This window comes from Trachemys scripta, chromosome 6 (genome assembly GCF_013100865.1).
Source record: "Trachemys scripta elegans isolate TJP31775 chromosome 6, CAS_Tse_1.0, whole genome shotgun sequence".
NCBI classification, from domain to species: domain Eukaryota; kingdom Metazoa; phylum Chordata; order Testudines; family Emydidae; genus Trachemys; species Trachemys scripta.
The window spans coordinates 68652766-68680648 of record NC_048303.1 but is presented as its reverse complement, the minus strand read 5'-3'; the positions used below and the strand labels follow the sequence as shown (position 1 = coordinate 68680648).

General features: G+C 45.6%; 1 protein-coding gene across 2 annotated transcripts in view; it reads left to right on the top strand.

Moving 5' to 3' along the window:
* Positions 1 to 17816: 17816 nt before the first annotated feature.
* TRIM36 (tripartite motif containing 36) overlaps positions 17817 to 27883 on the top strand; it is a 50418-nt gene continuing 40351 nt past the window's right edge. Inside the window, exon 1 of one of the 2 annotated variants that reach the window (XM_034773261.1) lies at positions 17817 to 18125. In XM_034773261.1, the coding sequence (XP_034629152.1) occupies positions 17889 to 18125 (237 nt within the window). In that variant the 5' untranslated portion in view covers positions 17817 to 17888. The remainder of the gene's footprint in view (positions 18126 to 27883) is intronic. The other variant, XM_034773262.1, reaches the window with a different exon arrangement.

Genomic DNA, 27883 nt, shown 5'->3' with positions numbered 1-27883 from the left:
CCTTTCCGCATTGCTGGAGCCTTTCACTGCAGCGTGTAGCTACACTTATAGTGCCCGTACTCTACATGTCATGGCAAGTGTAGACCTAGCCTACAAAAAATAAGCTCTTACTGCCTTCCATGGTAATTGATGTTGAAGGTTAGTTCGAGTTTGGTCCCAGGTATCCTTCTGGTTGAAACTTGCTTAGTGTCCACACATGACATACCTTCAGAAGCTGTTTGAAGTGTGTTCAACAACTGATGGCAGGTCTTGCTCATGGTCTAGACTCAACTCTGGGTGGTGATGCGACAAGTGGTTCTACTTGGCTTTCTTCTCAATGTGGATGGGAAGTCCAACCCATGTCAACTGACTTGATTTAGCTGTATCCCCCATCTGTACAATATATACACATGGCATGTGACCTGCAGAAACAGGAAGTATCTACTGGTATTTATTAAGTAGACACTACATGTAGCTTATTGTCAGCATTCACTTCTCTTTGCAGCTTATCTGAACTGGACTGAACAGTGGAGCCAACTGACCCAAAATCAAAAGAAAGACCCTAACTGTGCTATGAAGCACTATGATATCCACAGTCAGTGAGCCTATAAGCAGATTTTAGATAAACTCCCCAAACCACACATTGCAAGATGTGCCAAGCACTCCTGGGAGAAGATTAAAGCATTGTAGAGTTGGTGCAAGAGATTCCCTGACACACTAATCATGGTTCCACTATAGAAAGATCTTTCTTTATGTCATTAACTGAATGTAATTTGGGGACTTAAAATACCAGCTAAGCTTTCCTGCATACTCAAGAGCTCCCAGCTCTTGACCTATTGTGGGAGTGTAGCTGGGAACTGAGGGGATTCCCATGTGAATCTACTGAGCTCCAGGAAGGTTGCTGGAGGCCCAAGTGGAACCACAACTGGAAGCAGAGGATGCAACAGTGAGGTTGACAGAGAGCACTTGAAGGATGTGGAGCCTGATATTGTGCAGTGTTGTATATTCTCTAAAAAATTATTGCACCATTTGTGTAGGAGGAGGTGGAGCCTATTATTGCTCTTGTGCTTTTCCCCAAGGGTAGGATGAAGGATTAGAGAGGAATGAGAATGGAAGAGGAGGGAGAGAGGAGGGCAAAGTGGAGTTCTGCATGATCACCTGCTGAAGATTTAAATTACTGTGGAAGTCCAGGAAGGAAGAGAGTGGGGAAATTATCTGCAGCTTCAAGGTGGATGAGAGAAGGGGTCCTTTCAGGACCCCAGTCCTGCTGCCACGGCTGATGTGCCATGTGACTTTAAGTAAAAGGCTGTTTCCTCCTCTGTAAAATGAGGATCAGAGTATCTTACTCACAGAAAAGCTGCAACTTGTGAGGCTTAACTGATCTAACTATTTTAGGGTTGTATGCTGTCGCCTATCAACGTAGTGTCTGAGCGCTTTCCATGTAAAATCAAAGTGCCCAATGGAAATCCTTTACTTCATTTTTGGTGTGAAATCTTTGCTTGGAGTTGGGTACTTGCTTTGGATTTTTTTAGATTTTTAACTGATTTCCTTTTTTTGGAGGAGTGTGGCAGGAGGGGCTTGGGTAGAAGGAGGGTGCCAGTGTTGGGGGTGTGATGTTATTGACATAAACTGTGACCGTATAAATCATTGTTGCAACCACTGTTGCAGTAAATATTGTACAAAGATTGTCATGTAAGGTGTCTATTAAAAGGTTATTATTTGCTAGTTATAATTATGCTATCTGTATGTGTGTATCATTTTTGTAGTTGAAGTTATGAATATTGGCTATGTACATGTATCTCAATGTGTTTGATTCTAAGTAGCATTAGTGAAGCATTTCATCAGCTTCTTGAGAAATGACTAGTCTCAGTAAGTGCCCAATCAAAAAACACTTAACTGACAATGAACTTTGGGAGACGCCAATCCACATCTGAGCTTTCCTGGGAATGTTCAAACTAACATGTAAACAATGGCGACGGCCTGAAAACTGAGTCATGCATGAACATATGACTTGCCCATGTGACTCCAACCTCCATCTTGCTGCTGTGATTTTCCACAGTAAGAACAAACAGGGTAAAGAATATAAAAGGCCCCTGAAAACCCCTCCACTTTGTTTTCAATCCTGCTTCTGACCTCTGGAGGAACCTTGCTACAAACTGAAACTCTGAACAAAGGACTGAATGACCCATCCCAGATGTGGATGTACTCCAGAGACTTGATTTGAACCTGCAGTTTATTCCATCACTGCTAAAAGCCTGAACCAAGAACTTTGCCATTACTGTATGTAACTGATTCCATTTAATCAGTTTTAACTCTCATCTATATTGCTTTCTTTCTATAAATAAACCTTTAGATTTTAGATTCTAAAGGGCTGGAAACAGCATGACTTGTGGGTAAGATCTGACTTGTATATTGACCTGGGTTTGGGGCTTGGTCCTTTGGGATCAGAAGAACCTTTTTTCTTTTACTGGGGCATTGGTTTTCATAACCATTCATCCTCATAACGAGTGGCACTGGTGGTGATACTGGGAAACTGGAGTGTCTAAGGGTATGTCTACACTACGAAATTAGGTCGAATTTATAGAAGCCGGTTTTATAGATATCGGTTTTATACAGTCGATTGTGTGTGTCCCCACATAAAATGCTCTAAGTGCATGAAGCTGGTGGACCGCGTCCACAGTACCGAGGCTAGCGTCGACTTCCTGAGCATTGCACTATGGGTAGCTATCCCACAGTTCCCGCAGTCTCCGCCGCTCAATTCTGGGTTGAGATCCCAATGCCTGATGATGCAAAACAGTGTCGCAGGGGGGTTCTGGGTACATGCCGTCAGGCCCCTCCCCCTCCGTCAGAGCAACGGCAGACAATCGATTCGCGCCTTTTTACCTGGGTTACCTGTGCAGACAACATACCACGGCAAGCACAGAGCCCACTCAGCTCAGCTCAGCTCAGCTCACCGTCACTATATGTCATCTGGGTGCCGGCAGACGTGATACTGCATTGCTACACAGCAGCAGCTAATTGCCTTTTGGCAGTAGATGGTGCAGTATGACTGGTAGCCTTCATCGGCTATCTGAGTGCTGGCAGACATGGGGCTGCATTGCTATGCAGCAGCCCCTTGCCTTTTGGCAGTAGATGGTGTATTACGACTGGTATCCGTTGTACTCCAGTTCAATCATAGGCACCTGGGCGGACATGCCTTGTCTCCTGGAGACTCAGTCCTGCCGGCAGTCCTATTGAACCGTCTTGACGATGATGGCTAGCAGTCGTAGTACAGTATCTTCTGCCAAGCACCCAGAAGATGCTGAGGGCTATCAGTCATGCTGCACCATCTGCTGCCAGCTTAAGATGTAAAAAATAGATGGACCAGATTTGTTCTGTATTCATTTGCTTCCCCCTCCCTCCGTGAAATCAACGGCCTGCTAAACCCAGGGTTTTAAGTTCAATCTTTGGGGAGGCCATTCTATGTGACAGTTGTTTGTGTTTCTCCCTGATGCACAGCCACCTTTGTTGATTTTAATTCCCTGTACCTATACGCCATGTCGTCAGTCGCCCCTCCCTCCCTCTGTCAGTTTTGCGCCTTTTTTCAGACCAGACGCCATAGCACTGGGATCATGGAGCCCGCTCAGACCACCGCAGCAATTATGAGCACTATGAACACCACGCGCATTGTCCTGGAGTATATGCAGAGCCAGGACATGCCAAAGCAAAACCAGGACCAGCCGATGAGGCGATTGCAGCGCGGTGACAAGAGTGATGAGGAAATTGACATGGACACAGCCCTCACACAAGGTACGGGCCCCAGCAATGTGCAAATCATGGTGTTAATGGGGCAGGTTCATGCCGTGGAACGCCGATTCTGGGCCCAGGAAACAAGCACAGACTGGTGGGACCGCATCGTGTTGCAGGTCTGGGACAATTCCCAGTGGCTGCGAAACTTTCTCATGCATTAGGGCACTTTCATGGAACTTTGTGACTTGCTTTCCCCTGCCCTAAAGCACCAGAATACCAGGATGAGAGCAGCCCTCACAGTTGAGAAGCGAGTGGCGATAACCCTGTGGAAGCTTGCAACGCCAGACAGCTACCGGTCAGTCGGGAATCAATTTGGAGTGGGCAAATCTACTGTGGGGGCTGCTGTGATCCAAGTTGCCAGGGCAATCAAAGACCTGCTGATATCAAGGGTAGTGACTCTGGAAAACGTGCAGGCCATAGTGGATGGCTTTGCTGCAATGGGATTCCCAAACTGTGGTGGGGCAATAGACGGAACCCATATCGCTATCTTGTCACCAGAGCACCAAGCCACCAAGTACATAAACCGCAAGGGGTACTTTTCAGTGCTGCTGCAAGCCCTGGTGGATCACAAGGGACATTTCACCGGCATCAATGTGGGATGGCAGGGAAAGGTACATGATGCTTGCATCTTCAGGCATTCTGGTCTGTTTCGAAAGCTGGAGGAAGGGACTTTCTTCCTGGACCAGAAAATAACCATTGGGGATGTTGAAATGCCTATCAATATCCTTGGGGACCCAGCCTACCCCTTAATGCCATGGCTCATGAAGCCGTACACAGGCAGCCTGGACAGTAGTCAGGATCTGTTCAACTACAGGCTGAGCAAGTGCTGAATGATGGTGGAATGTGCATTTGGACGTTTAAAAGCGCGCTGGCGCAGCTTACTGACTTGCTCAGACCTCAGCAAAAAGAATATCCCCATTGTTATTGCTGCTTGCTGTGTGCTCCACAATATCTGTGAGAGTAAGGGGGAGACATTTATGACGGGGTGGGAGGTTGAGGCAAATTGCCTGGCCGCTGATTACGTGCAGCCAGACACCAGGGCGGTTAGAAGAGTACAGCTGGGTGCGGTGCGCATCAGAGAAGCTTTGAAAACGAGTTTTGTGACTGGCCAGGCTACGGTGTGAAAATTCTGTTTGTTTCTCCTTGATGAACCCTCCGCCCCCCACACCCAGTTCACTCTACTTCCCTGTAAACCAACCACCCCACTCTCCCCTCCCCCCTTCGAGCACCACTTGCAGAGGCAATAAAGTCATTGTTACTTCACATTCATGCATTCTTTATTAATTCATCACACAACTAGGGGGATAATTGCCAAGGTAGCCTGAGAGGGGTGGGGGAGGAGGGAAGGAAAAGGACACACTGCAGTTTAAAACTTTAAAACTTTAACACATATTGAAGGCCTGCCTTCCGATGCTCGGGCAATCATCTGGGGTGGAATGACTGGGTGGCCAGAGGCCCCCCAACCTTGTTCTTGGGCGTCTGGGTGAGGAGGCAATAGGACTTGGGGAGGAGGGCTGTTGGTGACATAGGGGCTGTAGCGGCGGTCTCTGCTCCTGCTGCCTTTCCTGCAGCTCAAACATATGCTGGAGCATATCAGTTTGATGCTCCAGCAGCCGGAGCATCGACTCCTGCCTTCTGTCTGCAAGCTGACACCACCTATCATCTTCAGCCCACCACTTGCTCTGTTCATCCCGCAATTCAGCCCGCCACGTCTCCTCTCGTTCATATTGTGCTTTTCTGTAGTCTGACATTGACTGCCTCCACACATTCTGCTGTGTTCTTTCAGCCTGGGAGGACATCTGGAGCTCCATGAACATATCATCCCGAATCCGCCATTTTCTCCTTCTAATCTTTGCTAGCCTCTGTGAAGGAGAAACATTTGCAGCTGGTGGAGGGGAAGGGAGAGGTGGTTAAAAAAGACACATTTTAGAGAACAATGGGTACACTCTTTCACGTTAAATTTTGCTGTTCACATTACACAGCACATGTGCTTTCGTTACAAGGTCGCATTTTTCCTCTTATATTGAGGGCCTGCCGGTTTGGTGTGAGAGATCACTCACACGGTGCCAGGCAACAGAATTCGGCTTGCAGGCAGCCATGGTAAGCCACAGTCTTTTGGCTTTTTTAACCCTCATAACGTGGGAATGGTTGCAAACAGTAGCGCCCTCATTTCCCATACCAAGGACCCGTTGGGTTGGCCATTTAAAATGGATTTGCAATGTAAAAGGAGGGGCTGGGATTTCCGGGTTAACATGCAGCACAAACCCAACTACCCCCCCCCACACACACACAATTCTCTGGGATGAGCCCTTCACCCCTCCCCCCCCACATGTGGCGAACAGCGGAGAACATTTCTGTTCAGCCGAGCAGGAACGGGCACCTCTGAATGCCCCCTTAATAAAATCACCCCATTTCAACCAGGTGACCATGAATGATATCACTCTCCTGAGGATAACAAAGAGCGATAAGGAATGGATGTTGTCTGCATGCCAGCAAACACCGGGACCATACGCTGCCATGCTTTGTTATGCAATGATTCCAGACTACATGCTACTGGCCTGGCATGGTAAAGTGTCCTACCATGGCGGACGGGATAAGGCAGCCCTCCTTTTCCAGTAGCTGTACTGGCCGCGATTGCCAGGGCAAATTAATCATTAATCATTAAACACGCTTGCTTTTAAACCATGTGTAATATTTACAAAGGTACACTCACCAGAGGTCCCTTGTGTGCCCTCAGGGTCTGGGAGCACACCTTGGGTGAGTTTGGGGGTTACTGGTTTCAGGTCCAGGGTGATAAACATATCCTGGCTGTTGGGGAAACCGGTTTCTCCACTTCCTTGCTGTGAGCTATCTTCATTGTCTTCATCATCATCATCATCTTCCGCATACCCCGAACCAGCTTCCCTGTTGCGTGTTTCTCCAGTGAAGGAGTCATAGCACACGGTTGGGGTAGTGGTGGCTGCACCCCCTAGAATGGCATGCAGCTCCGCGTAGAAGCGGCATGTTTGCGGCTCTGCCCCGTACCTTCCGTTTGCCTCTCTGGCTTTGTGGTAGGCTTGCCTTAGCTCCTTAATTTTCACGCGGCACTGCTGTGCGTCCCTGTTATGGCCTCTGTCCTTCATGGCCTTGGAGACCTTTTCTAATATTTTGCCATTTCGTTTACTGCTACAGAGTTCAGCTAGCACTGATTCGTCTCCCCATATGGTGAGCAGATCCTGTACCTCCCGTTCTGTCCATGCTGGAGCTATTTTGCGATCCTGGGGCTCCATCATGGTTACCTGTGCTGATGAGCTCTGCGTGGTCACCTGTGCTCTCCACGCTGGGCAAACAGGAAATTAAATTCAAAAGTTCGCAGGGCTTTTCCTGTCTACCTGGTCAGTGCATCTGAGTTGAGAGTGCTGTCCAGAGCGGTCACAATGAAGCACTGTGGGATAGCTCCCGGAGGCCAATAGCGTCGAATTCCGTCCACACTACCCCAAATCCGACCCGCAAAGGCTGATTTTAGCGCTAATCCCCTTGTCGGAGGTGGAGTAAAGAAACCGGTTTAAAGGGCCCTTTAAGTCGAAAGAAAGGGCTTTGTTGTGTGGACGTGTCCAGGCTTAATTCGATTTAACCCTGCTAAAGTCAACCTAAACTCGTAGTGTAGACCAGGCCTAAGGGAATTGCTTGTATGACTTATGGTTAGCCAGTGGGGTGAGACCGAAGTCCTCTCTGTTTGGCTGGATTAGTGTGCCTTAGAAGTGGACAAACCTCAGCCTTGGGCTGTAACTGCCCTGCTCTAAACAATTTGTCCTGAATTGATACTCTCAGTTGTGTCCCACCAGAGCCAGCAGCATTACAGGGGGTGCCATTTTTATGGTGGAAAGGCCTTTTCGAAGAGATGAGTCTTTAGGAATTGATGTGTGAAAAGCACAGTAAGATCCTTACATGAAAGTCACAAGTATTAAATATTATACATATCCTCAACTGATCCCTGCTCCAGTAAGAAAGGAATTTGGGAGGAGGGAGAAGAAGTAGATGCTAAAGTAAGCAAATGGCTACTCTTACTCCTGACAGAAGCTAATGTATGTGCATTGATTGTTTGCTGAGAGTCTCAAGTTAATTGTATTGCTTCCCACCCCCCAAAGCATGGATGAGATAGAATAAAATAAAATCTGTCTGTGGCATTAGAAGAGATCAGTATAGAGCAACTGCAAAGGGACTGCACTGCCAGTGGAAGTTTAGTCTTGCCCACCTCAGCAGTGAGCTTTCGATGGAGGATTTGGGCATATAGCACGTGCTGTATTTGTAAAACTTCTCCTGAGTGTAATGGGGGCTCTTTATGTATCATTGACTCTCATTTCAGCTGCTGGCAGTTTCCATATACTCCATTCCCTGTGGAAGGGAGCAGCTTATGCAAAATTCATAAACCATTTACACTCGTTCTCTTTAGTTTTGCTTGATTTGGACACAAGCCCATAAAATCCTTCTTTGAATGTAGCTAGGAGAATAAAAGCAGGTCCTGTTTCTCACCAGAGGGGTCTGCTCTTGGCTGTGTGCAGCTCTTTTCGATGGTTTCTAGTGTTTGTTGGTCTAACAGTACAGTGTAATGCTGAGGTTGCTCCCATTGTACATTAGAATATTTTTCTACTGTCCACAATCTGATCTTTCTTGTCATATCTCTTTTCCTGGTGTTTGAACCATTAACAGTATTTTCTTGCTGTGAGATGAAGAGCTAGTACCTCAATGTCATGTCTGTAGCCATCTTTCAGTCTTATTCTCAATTCCTTCCGCCCCATTCAGAAACCATACAACTGGTTCCCATCTTTCCTTAAATTCCTTTCCATGACAGTGGATTGTGTATATTATGTTGCCACTTGCATCACTGGTTCCAGCCACTCTCCTAAAGGCACCTCTTTCCCCCCACCCCCCTGTAAGGACTGCCAGTGACATTAAGCCCTTTGTGCAGATTTATATGGGAAGACCCGTAAACGAGAAATGAGACCTATATAATGGGTATGTGCACGGCTGGATTCACAATCTAATGAAAAAGGGCAAATACCTAAGAATCCTGGGAGACTAAAAAATAAAACAGTATCAAGCTTCACTGCCCAGATTTAGGTCAACAGCAGAAACTCAAGCAATGAAGAGACCAACCAGCGAATCCAGAGCTGTCCTTGGAAAGGAAACATATTTTACAGGTCAGGAAATACACATTCCCTTTATATGTTAACTTCCACACTGATGCACCAGGACACATTACTACTTTATGCAACACTCATAAGATTATGATAAGGAGGCAGAGCTTCAGATGAGGTAAATCGGTTTATAGCAGCTGAGGGTCCGGCCCATGGTATTTATTTGTATGCATGCCATTTCAAGGTCTAAATGACACCAAGCAAAGTGAAGCAGTTCACTGTTGATTTGTAACATACGTTTGTGTGTGTCAAGTGCTAATGAAAGGTGCTGGATTATCACCCACAAAGCTTTTGAAGAAAATTAGGACACCATTTCCACAGGGGGGAAGAGTTCCTAGGGACAAAGCAAAAGAACGAAAAAGCTGAAAGACAAATTCCTACTGGTCTCACAAGTCAGTTTCTATAGGATTAGGCTGGGTCCTCAGCCATTTGTATAAGGTGGCCCTGGCCCACATCTGATTGGCTCATGGACACCTCCCCTCCCACTGAGGAATAAACAACAGCTAGAGCAAGTGATATTAGGAAACCACAGTATTTTTAGCAACTGGAAATTAGAAGATCCAGCACTATGTGAGCAACATTGAAAAAGGCTCCAGAGACCTCCAGCCCCAATAGAGAGCCACTGGGCTAAATCCTGCTGTTTGCTGGGCTGGATATACTGAGGATGAGGTTGTGCTAGAGGCCAGAAGGTGCTTTTTCCACCGCAGCAAGCAGCAGGTTCTAAACACTTGATCTGAGTGTTCTTAGCAGGTAATAAGCATGATAGATTAACTGCAATATCTGAGTGATGTTTCCATTGTGCAGAAGCACGCAAGCGGGTATTTGACCGCACAGCTTTGCTTGCATCATCCTGGACTCACTTGCATATGAATAGGTGTACATGGGAGATTTTTGGTCTCTTTTTCAGTATTCTACTGTGTGAGTCTATTTGTGTCAATGTAGTGCTTGTGAAAGGGGTTGAACTGAAAACCTAAGACACTGACAGTCTCTGTTTAACCAGAAAACAGATATATCATTGCCATCTGGACAGGACCTACCCTGCAATATAACTCAGCCTGGACCTGGGTCTCCCACCTCCCAGGTGAGTGCTCTAACCTCTCTGGCCAATGATTTTGTTCATTATTTATTCACAGTGGAACAGCTTCAACAGAAGAGACTGAGGCAGCCCCATAGCAGAATATCCCATAGCTCAGTGGTTAGGGCACTCATCTGAGAGATAGTAGAGCCCTGTTCAAATCCCTTCTCCCCCTCAGGAAGAGGGAGGAATTGAACAGGAATCTTCCTCACCCCACATGAGTACTGTAACCACTGAGTGAAAAGTTATGAGGGAGGGCTGTCTCTTCCTCCTAACCTCCATTTCGTGTAAGCTCACTTACAGGGGTCCAATCAGTAGGCAACCTCTGAGCATGCTTAGAGGACAGGCTCTACAAGTGAGTTAGGCAGAGGAACACTATCTTCCCCAGATTTGTGCATTGCTTTGGGCCTTAGGCATGTGAACACTTGGCATGGGGCTGCAGTGTGCACAGGCAGAAACATTGGCACCTAGGGAAATTTTACTGCAAATGTTTAGGTGTCGAGCAAGTTTAGGTACCCACAGAGATCGGGACATGTGAGTGGGAGTTTGGCAACTCCCAGCGGGGCCTAATTTGGGATCTAGGCCTCTAAAGTTGCAGTTAGGTTCCTAAGTCCATTTGTGAATCTAGCCCTAGGAGACCGACTTACTGCAGACAGTCTTGACAGTGCGCTCCCTTGAATCAGTGCTGAAAATTGTTTGTACTTGTGCCATTGCAGAGGGCTCTTGAATCTAGTCAATCTCCCAATATAGATAGGACTCAGAGGCAATTTCCTATCATGGGTAAGGCTTTAATAACAGTTATGGTGGTAGTTTTTAAAGGGTGGATGCTTCTTGACTGGGAACCAAGTCTTTTCAGACAAGCCAGCTGAAAAGCTGACCAACTGAAAGTTTCAGCTGATAGAAACTTTCAGTCATTATCAACCTGGGCCAGGTTTGAACCAGCAACTTAGAAATGAAAGGCTCTCTAGCCCCTTAACGATCCTTTCATTTAGCAAGTTCCCTGATCCCTTTAACCAACCAGGCCTTTTGTTTTCATTGTACTGATATTTTGACTCATTTCCTGGGGCTTTTTTCAATGTCATTCCATTGTGGAAATCAAGTTGAATAAATATTGCAGCTCAACTGAAAAATGTTCAAGGTAAGAAGCAGGTATTTTGTTGTAGCAAACAGCTGTTAAGAGAAGATTGTAAACTATTGTCTTAAGTATTCTGAAGTGGAAACAGCTGTAAATTCTTTGGCTTTTCCCAGTGCTTATCATTACTAAATGGATCAAAGGTGCATTATCATTCTGGACACAGACAGCCATGACACATTATAATCTTCCACAGCACAGCATTTATTCAGTACTTGCTTCAGGACTAAATTAGTATCCTAAGGCTTGATCTACATGGAAAACTTAGGTCAACATAGCTACAGCCCTCAGGGGTGTGGAAAATCCACACCCCTGAGAACTATAGCTATACCAACTTAACCCCCAGTGTAGATGCAACTAGACCAACAGAAGAATGCTTCTGTCAACCTAGCTATTGTCACTCCGGGAGGTGGTATTCCTATAGTGATGGACACACCCCTTCTGTTCCTGTAGGCTATGTCTATGCTAGGGGGCTATGCCAGCAAATCTACAGTGCTGTAGCTATAGTGTAGACATGGCATGAGTCAGAATGATAGTTGTATTACCAGCAAGGTGTCCTTCTGAACAACTCGCTGTCCTGGGAGGAACATACTCACTTTTTAACTCCATGTAATGCTTAGGAAAAGGAACTATAACAGAAGGTGGAAGTTTGCCATGGAGGTGGTTTTTACTATTACTTACTGAGCTGCAGGAGCAGCGAGTTGTATGTGGAGGGAGGAGGTGCATGGCTGCCCTGCCCCACCCCGGTAGGTGACTCCAAGTCAACTCTGGGGGGCTTATCCTGGCTGGACCTCCTGAGCAGCAGCCTGGGGGGGCTTGGGTGAGTGTCAGGCTGGGGGAGCCAGAGAGGGTCCCCCTCCCCTGGAACTCGCTGCTGCCAGCTGGGAGAGGGCTGGGGGGAGTCCTTTCTGGACCCCCAGCCCCAGGGCAGCCTACCTACTGCACCTCAAACTCCTCATCCCCAACCTCACACCCCACACCCCCTTCTGCACCCCAACCCTCTGTCCCAGCCCAGAGCCCGTACCCAGCACCCCAACCCCCTGTCCTAGCCCAGAGCTCACATCCAGCACCCAAACTCCCTCCCAGAGTCAGCACCCCTCCTGCACCCAAACTCCCTCCCAAATCCCCTCCTGCACCCAAACTCCTTCCTAGAGCCTTAGGCAGGTTGGGGGACTGGGGGCAGGACTTGGACCCATTCTGGGCACCACCAAAAATTATACAAATCTGCTGCCCCCGCTGAGTTGTAAAGAAGGTACTTGCTACTTAGTTAGATCAAAGAAACAAAATACCTAGCATCATGTTAAATTATGTATCAAGTGCTTCTCAGCTGTATTGACTGATGACAGCTCTTTCCTCCCTTTCCTCCATGTTGTTCGTTCCTAAACCACAGTCACAAAACAAATACACCAGGTGCTGAAAGTGTACTGAAAGTATATGCCTGTATTCAAATAACAAGCCATTTGCTTCATGAGTCATCGGATATACAGTATCTAGTAACAAACACTCCTGATATCTATCCATGTGGCCTGGTTCCTGAGAAAGAAAGGGTATGTTGTTTCTGTGAGTAACCTGTAGAAAGGAGCTGGGATCATGTTACTACAGGATCAGTAAACACGGAAAGTACAGCCTCTGAACAGATACACTGCACTGTTATCAGATACCCTTAAAATGTTTGCACCACAAAGGGGCTAGATAGGCTCAAGGGTATACAAGAGCCAAAGAGCTCCCTTTGGTGTGGAAGGGAGCAAAGGTGAGCGAATAGGCCCTTAAACCAGCCAAGAGAAGGAAGTGTTGGCTACTTATTATGCCCTCCTCCCTGTGATCTTGAGGGGTTGGAGGCGGGAGGGATGTAAGATTGGAGAGGAAGGAAATGTGGAGCCAATTGCTCTCTGCAGTGTGCTCATCTCAAAAAAATACCTGATTTACTAGCAACATAATTGGTGACTGAGAAGCTGGCTGGCTACATGAAAGCTCCAAAATCTGTGGGGTTGGGAGCTGATTCCCAAGAGCCCCTGGGGCTCTTCACCTTGCCTGCGCAATTTGATTGCAGACATACTTCCTGAAGGAAATTCTGTTGGGTTTTCTGCAGCTTTGTAGTAGCAAAGTTTTCCAGTCACTCTTTCCCCTTTTATGAGGGCAAAATATAGGCCTGTCTGTGGTATCATTGGGATATCTGGTTTGGGAGCATTATTTCCATGCCTTGGGACCAAAACAGTTGTAGAGATCCAAATCTTGATGGAAGGGGAGATAGACATTACATTACTCTTTGGTATCCCCTAGCAACCAGGGCGGGTGCAAGGATGTTTCGCGCCCTAGGTGAAACTTCCACCTTGCGCCGCCCCCCCTCCCCCCCGCCCCCACCCCCTGGCCCCCCGCCCCCCCCCCCTCCCCCCTAAGGCGCCCCCCCGCCGCAGCTCCCCACCCCCCCTCCGCCCTGAGGCGCCCCCTGCAGCAGCTCCCCCCGGCCCGGGGAGCCGTGCGGCAGCTCCCTGCCCCAGCTCACCTCTGCTCCGCCTCCTCCCCGAGCACGCCTTCGCCGCTCCACTTGTCCCACCTCCCAGGCTTGCAGCGCCAATCAGCCGTTTGGCACCGCAAGCCTGGGAGGGAGAGAAGCGGAGCGGGGCGGTGTGCTCAGGGGAGGAGGGGGAGCAGAGGTGAGATGGGATGGGGAGTTCCCCTGAGTGCCACCCCTCCCTTACTTGCTGCAGGCGGCCCTCCCCGCGCCCCGCTGCCCCAGCTCCCTCCGCCTAAATGGCGACGACGACCGAGGCAGCCGAAGATCCGGCTGCCGCGGTCGTCGCCGCCGCCGAAGGACCCGAAATGCCCCCCTCAAATGCTAGTGTCCTAGGCAACCGCCTAGGTCGCCTAATGGGTTGCACCGGCCCTGCTAGCAACTGACTGCTCACTCTAACTATGGAATGGGTGCAGGGATTGTTCATTTCCTCCATGTAGGAGGAGTTATGCAGAGAATTAGATTGGAGCAGTGGGTGAAAATGCTACAGACTCTTTTCTGATTTTGAATCTTGACTATCATATTTCAACAAACAGAAAATATTTGTAGCCGGGTTCTAAATAACTGACAACTGGGTTGTTGCTGAAATTCCTGGCTCTATTGGTCCAACTATAATTACAACTTGGTGGGTTTGTGCACATTATATTATTGAGAAAATGAACATTTGGACACCAAATTATTTATCTTGGACCAAATCCTCAGCTGATGTAAATCAACATAGCACCATTGAAATCAAATTGGAGCTACAGCAATTTACATTAGCTGAGGATCTGGCCCCCATGTTTAATCACATACGAGACTGCTCCACCATTTATCATAACAAAATAAACTGGGCGACACAAAGTTTTATGGAGAGCTCTCCCACATCTCTTTTTGGTGTGTCCTGGGCCCAGCGTGGGTCTGTGGGTAAAGAGAAAAAAGAAGCCACATTTCCAGGCCTTCCAGGCAGCCTACCCAGCTGCTGCACAAGAAGAAAGGAGTGACCAATCCAGCTCATTTTCCATTCCCCTCCAAATGAGAGGAAGAGAGAAAGGAACCATTCCTAATCGATCTCAAAAATCACTTTGAAGTGCAGAGAGACCAAGTTGATGTATGCACAGATATTAATCAGTTAAATGTATACTTGGTTACAATTACTGAGGATGTTCAGCAATCTGAACACATTAGCGGCCAAGACAACACTAGGTTACTAGGAAATAGCCCATATAGCCACAGAAGATACTTCTGAAAACATGGCACACATGCACCTTAACCTGTTTTAGACAGGAATATTGTTTTTCCAGAATATTGCAATTACCTCTGGCTCTGATTCAGCAGAAAATATCCAAGGCCTTCTGACTTTTGCAGACCTCAGAACACAACAGCTGCTGGCTTCCCACAAAACTAAATGACCCAGGAGAAAAATCAGCCTTGGGATGAAGAATTAACCACCCTAACTCTTGCAAGCGTTCTAGAGTTGCTTAGAGGAGAACAGCTCATAAATCTCTATTTCCCAAGCTCTGTGACTACCTATACTTGGAGGGGACTAGCGCTCTGAGCATTCATGTGAGGAGAATATGGGGAGATCTTTCTGCCTCATTGCAGTTTGGCTGCTGGTTAGAGTTCTGCCGATGGCAGTGGGAGGGTGAATTGGGGCTTCCCTCATCAAAGGTACTGCAACTCCAATGACAGGCTCCTCAGTTTGAGTTATGGAAGGTCACCCTTCTGGCTTCCTGCTCCCTGGATCATGAGTTTTATGAGGTGGAGGAGAACTTTAAGACCGTTTCAAACCATGTATCTCCTTTCCATTTATTTCTTCGCTAATGTACTGACATTCAGTCAGCCAGGGAAGAAATCCCCTATGTTCTGATATTCTCAGTGAGACACCCAATGCCATTCTAATGAGCCTTATTACCATATGTGAACATTTCAGCGGACCTTGCAGAGTCTGTCTCAGGCAATTTCAAAACATCCCCTGCTCCCTGGGTGCTGCCACAAATACAACATGGTGGGATCTCAGTTACAACAGAAGCTGATTTTCCATCTTAGTAATGGATAGGAGTGTAGCATCCCTCTGGGCTTCCTCCACAGTGACAGAAATGTGAAAATTGTGCAGCAATCACCTGAATTCTGGGACACAGCAAGGGGGATCATGGGAGTCTTACTCCTCCACCCACAGTTCCTCCAGCCTCCTCGACCTATCCCATAAACTAGCATGAAAATTGCCTAAAATGACACGAGTCTGGGATTTTTGCCCAAATTGTAGTATGCTGCAATTAGTGCAACAGAGCCCTGTGTGGGCCTGTGGCTCAAATACAATAGTTTACACCAGTACAAGTGTGATCATGCACAAAATTAGTATAAATTACATCCGTATATGCTATACCAATTTAGTTCTGGGTATAATCAAGTCGTCACCTGCCTCGTTCCCCCCTCCCAAATGCATAGATTTTGGAAAACAAGGTGGAATCATGGAAGAGCTGCTGTTATTTTATAACTCCACATAACCCACTTTAAACCCCAGTGTCAAGTTACTCCCTTTGAAAAGAGGCATATAAACATCAGGAATATATACTATGTCTTTGTAAGTCACACCTGTGATCCATCTTACAAACTAGGAAAGGACATCAGTAATTTCTCAGGCGAAGAAAGACAGGTGAGATTATAAATTAAAATGTCACTATCAGATATTTTTAAAAAGTCACAAATATTTGTTCTTGGAGGCAAAAATGTTTTGCAAAATGTATTATCAATAGAAAAAATATGTTAACTGCTTTTAAAATTAATTTAAATACGTTTCTTTAGATTTAAACATTCTACTACAGTGTTTGCAGCTTCCACATTGCAACAGGATTCTATAGTGCAAAACGAACCAGAAAGAAAAGCTGATTGTCCTTCAGGAGTTGTCTACATGGGGAAATTGATCCTCCCAGAATAGTTCCCCATGTGCATATTCTATTCCAGACTAAAAATCATTTTATTCCCAAAGAATTAGTGGGATTTATGAGTGCACTAACTAATCTGGAATAAAATTACTTTTATTATGGAATGTGTGTCCACATAGAAACACCCCAGGAGTTATTGTGGAATAGCTATTACAGAATAGTTTATTCCACAGTAATCATTCTTGTCAATTTCTCTGTGTAAATAACCTATTAGGCCTTGATTCTGTAATCAGATTGATGTGGTTGATCCCTGTGCTTGTTTCAGAGTGGTAGCCGTGTTAGTATGTTGTGAGGTTTGCCAGGGAGCAAGGTTCATTCTGGTAGATCCAATTGCTGCACTGAGACCAACGGGTTTTCAAAGCCACCTCTCCCCTTAATATCTAATCAGGGGTGAAGGTATGCTTTAGGCCCTGATCCTGAAAGAACTTATTCACATACTTAAATTTATGCATTCTGACAAGTCCTGTGATTTCGGTGAGACTGCTTTAGAGTGTGTAAAGTTAAACAGGTACATGTCTTTGAAAGATGAGGGTGTTAGTTTATTTTCCTTGTCCAAGGTGAATTAAATGCTAAAAGTAGAGAAACAGCATTAATGTAAAAAATAAATCCCATTTAAAAACCCTCAGTTCTAATTACCTAATGTAATACAGGTAATGAATTGATTTTTAACCTGTCATTTTAAAATAAACAGATCAGGAATATCTTTTAAATCTCCAGTCCGCTGTTGCATGTAACTCTTCACTTGAGCTCATCAAATGCCATAGTCCATTACGTTTTAAAAAAATTAACCACTCCTAGTTTTCCAAGCAATATTGCACTTGATCTAAACGATCAATATAAACCTAGCTTCATTCATTATACAGGCCTAATAGGCTGATTTCCAGAGATTCCCTAGTATTTGCTGGACCTAATTTCCAGATGCCCTGGCCTGTTTCATTTTCTTTGTTGTGTATCGTTCCTTTCTTTTGTTTGTTAACCTAAAAATAGGCTGATTGTTCTTGAGGAAAAGGCATGGAAGACATTCTGAAAGTCCCAAACGAATCAAAAGCCTACATGAATAAACCAGATCTGAAGACTCGATTAGACACATTTATTCATATTACCCTCTGGAAATTGACTGGCTTGGAGTTGTGTTGTTCCCAGCTGATGAGCGGAGGGGGAGGAGAAAATAGTCAGTCTTTGTAGGCGGAGCTTGAATGTCCCGAGATGGAGTTCATCTAATGACATTTTCACATCAGACAGCCTCTCACGTTTTTTCCGTTAGCTCATCTTCTCCTTGACCGCATCACAAATAGAATCAATGAAGACGGCGCAGCTCCTTTCTTTATTCCTTGATAGCGCGCGGAGCGGGGTCTTATTCCTCTCTTTGGCAAAACTCCGGCCAAGACCAGCGGCGAAAGTCAATGCTCTCGAAATTCGTTTGTCTTTAGGAGTTTGCTTCCTCGTTTTTATTTGTTTGCATGCATTACTAATCATGTGTGAGTCAGATGAAGGGAGTGAGTTTGCCTACATAATGAAGTTGATAGAAAAAGGCAAGGTAAGGAAAATGGGACCCAGAAACGACTCCTCGGAAGACTGTCTTGGTTAATTCCCCTCCTGTTAGACTCCGGGAAGGTACAGCCTGTGGGTGATGCGGATATTTCCAGATTAGAGCTCTACTGTGGCTAGCAAATAGATTTGACTGTGCAGAGTCAGAACATATAGGCAGGGCTGGGTTTAGACTCCTCAATTGTAGGTTTTCCTTCGCTCGCTGCAGCATGCAAAGCACAAGGTGTGGGGTAGGATTATTTGCATTCAAAACGCTTCACCTGGTGAGTTGTTGCTAAAGCCTGGATTAGCTCAAACTCGAGCGACTGATTTACATGGGGGGCTTGAGTGGAACGAACGATCTGTCAGAGCAAAACCAGATCGCGACTCAAGCGTGAAACTAATGGGCTGAAACTCAGTCCCTGGGGCAATGGGTCCGAGTTCTCCTCCCAGCCCGTTAGGCCGTGGATAATGGGAAACCCTCTTAATAGGTAGTCACAATAGGCAACAAGGTTTGCACTAAATAAGAGTTCACGCGATCGGGATGCCTTTCTTCTTCCCCGAGCTTTCTGTGGGCGCTGCATGGTGGCGCCTTACTGGGGCCCAGGGGAGGAGAAAAGACTCTCCAGAGCTGTCGTCTAAACTTGACTCCGGAATTGTTTACACCTATTGAGTAGTGGCGTGAGCCAGTCGGTTACTGCGGACAATTAAATTCAGCTGTGCCATTGCTTTGTGTGCGAGAGCGCCTAGCGCCGCCCGGCCAGCTGCTGCCTGGGGCAGCGTCCGCTCCAGCAGCGCTTTCGACTCCGCCGCTCCTGCTCCGAGCTCGGCTGGTCGCCCTTGGAATCCAGACCCAGGCTTCAGCCCCGCCCAGAACGCCGGCGTGTGAACAGGGCTTCGGCCACTGCGAGGTGACTCCGCGAACTAGGGCTTCCCCGCCCGCTCCGCAGCGCTCACTGGCTGAGGCAGGAGAAGCGGGATTCCCGGGGCTGACTTTCTTTTCCAAACCGAGACCGTGGTGTTGAAACTGCGGTTGATCCGCCCTGATCTCTTCCCCCCCCCCCCCAAGAACGGAGAGGTCTGCGAGCCAAGCGTCGGGACCAGGGGGAGGAGCTAGACTCCAAGAGCTAAAGGGCAATTACAGTAACTGACACAATGGCACAGAGATGGACGGGACCTGTCAGGCCATCTAGACCCCCTTGATGGTGCAGGAGTCAGCTAGACCAGGGTAGCCAACCGGTGGCTCTTCAGAAGTTAATATGCGGTTCCTTGTACAGGCACCAACCCCAGAGCTGGAGCTAGGGTGACCAGACAGCAAATGTGAAAAATCAGAACGGGGATAGGGGGTAATAGGAGCCTATATAAGAAAAATACCCAAAAATCCAGACTGTCCCTATAAAATGGGGACATCTGGTCACCCTACCTGGAGCTATAGGTGCCAACTTTCCAATGTGCTGGGGGTGCTCACTGCCAGGGCTGGCTCCAGGCACCAGCTTCTCAAGCAGGTGCTTGGGGCGGCCGCTCCGGAGAGGGGCGGCAGGTCCAGGTATTCGGCGGCAATTCGGCAGACGGTCCCTCACTCTGCCTGGGAGTGAAGGACCTCCCGCCGAATTGCCGCAGCAGATCGCGATCGCGGCTTTTTTTTTTTTTTTGGCTGCTTGGGGCAGCCAAAACCCTGGAGCCAGCCCTGCTCACTGCTGAACCCCTGGCTCTGCCACAGGCCTTGTCCCCACTCCACTCCTTCCCAGGCCTTCCCCTGAGCCTGCTATGCCCTCACTCCTTCCCCCCCCCCCCGAACCTCCTGCCCCCCATGAGAGATAATCGGGAGGTGTGGGGAGGGGGTGGTAGGTGCTGATCAGCAGGGCTGCTGGTGGGCAGGAGGCGCTGGGAGCGGGGGGGGGGGCGGTGAGGGGGAAGAGGGAGGCTGCTGTTGTATTACTGTGGCTCCTGGGCAATGTACATTGGTAAATTCTGGCTCTTCCGCACTTCCTAAAGCCGGCCCTGCTAAGAGTTTAGCATACATTTTAAAAACACACTTTTTTCCTCATGTAGACATGACCTATGAGAGCACTCACATGCTTAGAGTTAAACATATGGATAAGCCTTTGCAAGATTGGCGCCTACGTCATTAGTAACACACTAAGTTATTTGGTCTCTGAGGGCTGATTGACCCAGCTACATGCTCAGGGATGTGAAAAATCCACACCCCTGGGCAGATTGTTAAACCAGTCTCAATCCCCACTTAGACAGCAACAGGTTGAATTCTTCTGTTTAACCTATCTTCTGCCAATCAGGGAAGTGGTTTACCTGTGCCAATGGGACAGCCCCTCCCTTTGGCATAGGAAGTGCCTGTGCTGAAGCGCTAGAGTGGGACAGCTACAGTATTAAAACCCAAGGCTATGCCTACACTTAAATCTGGGCTAGTCAAAATTCTGACATTGGCTTGCTGCTTCATCATTCCCTTACTGTAGTGTGTGCAGTGTAGAATCCTAGATAGAATAAAAAATGAATGTGGAATTGTCACGGATGTTCTCATTTCAATGCTTGGGGGGGGGAACACATTGGTGAATTCTTCTCTGAAGCAAAAGGTTGTTAAAGATCTCTGGAAGAAAACTCTGTCCTATGGTAATGGGGCGGAGAGGGGAGAAGGGAGCTGGGAGTTGGACCTCTTGAATTCTATCTGCCTGTACCAAATTGTGGCGCTGTGTGCGCTAATGTAGATACAAACAGTGGCAATGTTTTTTAAATGAGGATTTTTTTTTTTTTAAGGCCACAATTGGTGTGGTAATGCTGTAGTGGAAAGATAGCCATGCATCAGGAAATGATTCAGAACTTGCAGATACGGCTTGGGGGAAATGGCAGTGTCTGCATCTTCTAAAATTTTACAAAACAAAAAACAAACCCCTCCTTATATGTAATAGATGTAATGATAATGCAAGGATATCTCAGTCAGACTTGCTTTCCCCAAAAGCCTATGCCATAGTTTGTGATAGTTTAACAATCTGAACATGCCCTGTACTTTAATCTGCGGAGAGGATGATTTTGGGCACTCTTCCTCTTTCTATTTTTAAGGAGTGATCAACTCTTTGTACATACTCAAAAGTGGTTTTGTTTCAGTCAGTTTCATGGCATTGTTTTTTTTTCTCCACTTCTCTTTATAAGCAACTGTAATTTGAAAATGATAGCTGGAATTATAAATGTTTGGGGTGAGTAGGGTGACCAGATGTCCCAATTTTATAGAGACAGTCCCGCTATTTGGGGCTTTGTCTTATATAGGCGCCTATTACCTCCCACCCCCTGTCCCGATTTTTCACACTTGCTGTCTGGTCACCCTAGGGGTGAGGGAAATTTCCCTGCCTCTGGTGCAGTTTTCTGTTTCTCTGGCCTGTACTATAAGCCCTGCTAAGGGGGATTTGTGCCTGGTGCCTTATGGCTCAAAAAGATAATTCTGTTTGCCTGTCATGGATCAGATTGCTCTAAATGATGTGCATAATAAAAATTGTTTCCAAGGGAAGGAATCACCTCCTACCCTTGAACTGGCCTGTAAGGGTTTTATTTCCATCCCCACCTCCACAAATGATTGGCACCAGTTACCAGCACAGAACAAATTGTTCCATTACATCTATGCAGCAACATGTACTTCAGTGGGTAGCACAGGGTTGAGTGTCAGCGTAGAACTTGATGGCTAATTTCACAAAAAGCCATTCTGCATTCCTTATACACCCCAACTCTCACTTAATTTACATGGGAAGTTGGGATTTGTGAAGAATGTAAGACTGGTACCTTTTTCTGCATTCTCTGACCTCTTGATTTACAGGTTTTTCTATGGTAATCATCACAATCTCTGGGTATCTCAATGTAAGGTCGGGAGGCTAAGCATTCTCCTCGTTTGCCAGCAAAACTGTGGCATAGGGGAAATGGTTGATCTTCCTCCAGATCTCTTGAGTCCCGGCTCAATGTCTTAACCACAAGACCATCCTTCCTTGCTGTCACCTGTCTTGTCTTCAGTAAATGTAATATGCTAATGATACTGTATATCAAATCTCCTTTTTGTTACTCTCTATTATATGAAATACCACTTAGCAACAGTGGCATGTGAAAATATTTAATAAAAACAAATCTCCTCCCCTGTCCATTCACAAAATTGTCTCCCGTTTATAGATCAGGTTTTTTGTTTCCATTTGGAATGGATCTTGGAATTCACATGGTGGGTTCTCTAATGGCAGTGACATAAACGTTTAACACCTAGTAATGTAAAAAATATATTAGTTTAATGGCATAACTGATGTCAATGCAGCTCTGGAAATAGTGTTTAGTGCTGACCCTGCTCCAGTTAATGTTTTCTTGCCTGGCTCTATAAGAGGAGACTATAAATCAATGAAAAATGTAAGTGATATTTTAGTTTATCCAGGACTATTTTTAACTGTAGCTTTTTGTTGCTAATATAAGGGGCACAACATATATAACATCTTGGTCAATTCCCCAGGCTCTTTTCTTCACTCCTTTTACTGCAGTTTTTTTCTTTCTTTTATCTGGCTCTCCAGAGAGCCTGTGATTCATAATGAGCAGCTTTAAAAATATTGGTTCTAGACAAAACACTGTACAATAAAGAATACTTTAAAAAACAAACCAAAACCCGTATTAGAACATGATCACTTTTAAACAGTGTTTTAAAAGGCACTTGGAAGTTCGGAAACTCATAATTCAGGCTCTTCAAATAACCTAAACTCTGCCTCTGTATTCCTGTTTCTGATCCATTCCTGAATAGTGTCTGTATGTACATTGATAACTGTCTTATGCTGCAGTTCCTGCTTAATTTTAGGAGAGGATATAGTCATGGCTCTGTGCAGTGGTACAAAAACTGAGCTGTGTGAGGAATTGAAAAGAGAAAGTATAATAGCGTTTATTAGCAGCCATATAGCCCAAGCTTCAGGCAGAGTCACAACTTCCAAGTGCTCTTATACAGCTATTTTTAGAGAGTCTTGCCAGCCCTGCTAGCCTAAGTTTGTTGACTCAGTCTGGGAGGGTTGTTCCAAAATTCTGTGTAGACATATTGACTCACTTGAATTGAACAGGAGTTAGTGGTGTGTGTGTGTACACCAGACTTCAGATGTTTCTTGCTATCAATGGGTGAGTGTTTGAATTGGTGGCCCATATGTGATGAGGGTCAGTGCTTTGTTTTAGAAGCTGTTATATTATTTTTAAACAGCACCTGAAGGTGCATTAATCATTTCCCAGATGGATTTTGTCCTGTTCTGAAGAGCTTACAGGAGCTAAGGACATGATGTGACATGGGAAGACAAAACATACGGAGGAGGTAGTGGGAATAGAAAAGCATTGATAAATTCATCATTGGGTATCTGTTTGGTAATTTATGCAAGTTTTATGTCTGGTTTTATGAAGTCAGGATTAAAGTTGCTTGTTAAACCTTAGTTATGAATTTCCCAGACTTCAAAATGCTTTAAAAATAACGACAATGATCTAAGTGCCATTACTTCTTGGCAGATTGAATTCTGTCTTAATGAAGTGTATTTTGGTTTGGATGTTTTCTAAAATTATAATATTAAAAGTGGCTACATTTTCACAATATATCTTACATTTGTATGGCAAGTGAGTACTCTTCAAGCTCCAGGTGATGTTAGAGAAGCAGCAGCACCAACAGATCTGAAGCTCTCGTCCATTGGACCTGTTGTATGCTACTGCTTCCTGGATCACTTGGCACAGCAAAGCGGGGCAGCTGCTGCTGCTCCCTGGGTTGCCCTTGATGTGAAGCAGGATGCTACCGGTTTGGAGCAGAAAAGATGTAGCTGAACTTCTCTTTACTCTTCAGAGTAGTAGAAGCATACTAGCCAGTGATCAATTTGTAATGAAAGAGATGCCTGGGCTCAAACAATTAAGTACTGGGGTTCAAGCACTTTTTTTTTTACATTCATAACTGACGCAGCAAGCCCAGAGGTGCTGGGGCCATGAACTGCCAAGCCTAAAGATGCTGGGGCTCAGCCCTGGTACAAATTAAGCACTGGTACGAGCTGCATTCGTTTCGCCATAGTTGAAGAGGATCATAACATCCTGGGACTTTGGAAAGCAGAGGCCTTAGCAACTGAGCAGTTTCCAAGGTGCTGTATCTGCATCAGTTACGAATGTAACCTTGAACCTGTGCAGTTCAGCTGAGAAAATTTATAAACTGGCCTAGCAGAGTTTGTAAGACCAACTAGGGTTCAGGTCCTGTAGCACATCTCTGCTCCTGGAGATTGAGTTGCCAGACCCAAGGACTGTTTAGAGCCTATAAATGGCTTAGTACACTGAGAGAGTCATAGAAATTAAAACCTTCTCTGGCCATGTCTACAATATGGTGCCATAACTATGTCAGCATAACTCCCAGCATAACCTCCTAGAGTAGATGCAACCTACAGTGATGAAAGGGGTTTTCCATTGCTATAGGAACACCACCTCCCCAAGCAATGGAAGCATTTTTCCATCGGCTTACCTTCATCTACACCAGGGCTTAAGTTGGCCTAGCTACACCACTCGGGCATGTGGATTTTTCATACCCCTGAGAAGTGTAGCTATGTTTATCTAAGTTTTAAGTGCAGCCCAGACTTCTGATTCTGTCCATCTCTCACATTTTTCCACCTTGTATTTCAGAAGGGCAAAGGATGAAGCTTGATGGTTTTGGTGTTGGCTGCATGTATTAATCAGAAATCCATTGTTTCCTTTAAATTTATTTTAATTTTGCATCCCTGCCCTGAAGAGCATGCAAACTGAATTCAGCATGATACAATTAGTGAGGGGCGTAAACAGGTAAAGTGGGGGACCAGAGAGGAAGAGGAGGATGACTCCATAGCACTTGAGCCGTTTTGATGGTTAATTTTTTAAGATTGCCTATCCTCCATCTCACTAGCCATAGTCTCCATCGCATTGAATGTAGTCGGTGAGGTGGCTTAGGGTACGTCTTCACTTACCGGAGGGTCCGGCAGCAGGCAATCGATGTTCTGGGATCGATTTATCGCGTCTGGTTAAGACACGATAAATCGATCCCGGATCGATCCCGGAAGTGCTCGCCGTCGATGCCGGTACTCCAGCTCGGCGAGAGGAGTACGCGGCATCGACGGGGGAGCCTCTGTGCCGTGTCTGGACCCGCGGTAAGTTCGGACTAAGGTACTTTGAATTCAGCTACGTTATTAACGTCCGAAGTGGGGACTTAGTGGGGACCAGGCCTTAGCAAATGGACTCTGGGCGTGTTTTAAGTGTTAGGAACAGCATGGAAACAACTTTGAAGGGAGAAACTGCCCAATGTAGGGGCTTGGCAGCAAGGACAAAGTATTTGAATCTTCTATGCAGTGCCGTGGGAGGAAATGAAGTAACTCAAAGGTAGGTGGATGAGAAGATCTAAGTAAGGAGCAAAAGAAATGACTTTGGTAGCCACATTTTGGATGGAATAGAGTGGGGAGATGTTAATATAAAAAACAATCTAGGATTATGTTTAGAAACAACCAAACCAAACTACAAAACATAGATATTGTGGAAGCCCTCTGAACTTTGGATGGGTTTTTAAACTCTGATAAACTCTAAATAAAGATCTAAGCACTGCACCTCTCCTGTGTGGGTGCCACTATTCCTTGTGGAGTTCATAAAGTCACCTGGAAAGACCTTGGAAAATAAAATATACAGATATATTAATCACTTAAAAATTAAGAATACCATCCATAACAATTTCCAGGCACAATGGCTTTATTCTGAAGAAAAAAATTAGAGAAGATGAAAGAAATTGAATGGTTAAACTTTGAGTTATTATGGGAAGCTAGTTACAGCCTTCATGTGACAATGGCTATGTATGTATAATAATAGACTAAGCAAACATTCTCTAGAACGGTGATCCCCTTTCCTTTTAGCAACCAAATAATGGTATTATCTAAATATATTTGTGTGTGTATGCTATAGCAAAACCTTATTCTTTCTTCTCTGCTTATTTTACAAAGCACTTGTCCACTCTTCAGAGTAACACAACTGAAGGATAAATATCTAGAATACAAAGACTAGCTCATACTCCCCAAACCAGTTATATCTCCCAAACTAAAAATAGCACCTTTAGTGAAGCCACTCTAAATAACCTTCCTTGCTAGATTAACCTGCATCCTGAAACCCCTACATTTAGGAAAAGCCCAAGAAAACAAATGAGTTTTGCCATATGTTCTGAAGCTCAACTTTTTTGGACCTAAGAGGGATGTAATCAGCAAAAATGACAATTCGCAGAGAACACTTTGCCACTCACCTCCTTGTTTTTAACCAACAAACTCTGAGCTCAAACTCTATCACATCCATTCTGATTGCAAATGCCACAGTGTTGTACAGAGGGAGAGCTGTGTCTCTATTAGCCAGGTCACAAACTGTTCTAAGCTCTCTGGGGCAGGGACCATCTTTGTGTTGTGTGTAAAGTGCCTAGTCCTGGACTGGGGTCTTTAGGCACTATCACAATACAAATGAAAAACAATTTAGCTAAATAATTTAGTTTACTTAAAACTAGTATCTCATATCCTACCTGGAAATTACCTGAAAGCCAGTGCAGACCAGTGCCTGGGAGACCTATTGTGAATTAGTGAACAAGTTAACAAATACAGTTTAAGGACATGGGAGGGAAAAGCAAGGATAATGGATCATAAAATGTATTTCAGTTTAATGGTTCTGCCAGTCATGCATCATGGGAATGCAAGGCACTCTGGCTATACCTCCTATGCTGAGGGGGCCAGGAAAACATAGTGTAGCTAACTCTATGCTGCATAGGGACTCCCAAGCTCCAGGGACTCCCATTTGGACAGCTTTCCAGTTTTTGGTTGACCTTTCTGCAGAGACAACTAACAAAGCCACCTACTCTGGTGGTGGTTTTCTGACTAATTTATTTAATGGTGCTTCCCTTCTCCTGCCCCTTCCTTTTCCGTGATGCAGCAATATGAACAAAAATGATGCAGGGGAAACTGCCCTGAGAATGCAGCAGTTCTGGAGTCAGGGGATGTCAAAAAGATAGTAAATTAGATGTCCAGGGAGATTAAAGGGGAGGCGTTAAAGGGAGAACATGTGCTTCTCCTTTCCAGATCTACTAGTTGGAGCCCAGGCCTCTCAGATCTTTCATCCATGCAATGTCTTAATAGGCTGGGGAGACACAGCTAATTAAAATCCTGCTCTCAAAGTACTTTGAAGTCAAAGTAAACAGGCACACAAACAAGTTAATACCTTAATGATCGATTATAGGATTGAACAAATAGTCACTCACAAAATCCTGACAATAACAATTGTTGGTACTACAATGCAATTGGGAGGTAGGGGTATAGCCTTATCTATGCTAACAAAATTAACCGTTGTTGGTTACAGGTGTTGGCAAGGGTACCTCTGAACTAGTGTGGACTGTTGTAAGTGCAAGAGTTGCCAACGCCAAACCCTGCTCAGTACTATTTCAGAGATGGTGGCAGTGCTGAACAGGGTTTGTTCTTGGCTGCAGTTGATAGTTGAACCGTATTCCGCACCAATTCAGTCATGTCTGTTGTTAGCAATGGGTACTCTTGCTAGTGTAGACAAAACTGGGTGATTCTTTCAAAGACTAATACTTTCAAAGCTCTGATGGAACATGCCTATAGAGTCAAGGAATTCTTAAATTTAAAGGATAATGCAGTTACTCATAAATTTCCAAATTAAGTCTTAATTCATGGTTTATTAGCCTCTTGGAAGCTTGACAATAAAACATTTCCTCACTAACCTGTTTTTCATCCCTTGTCT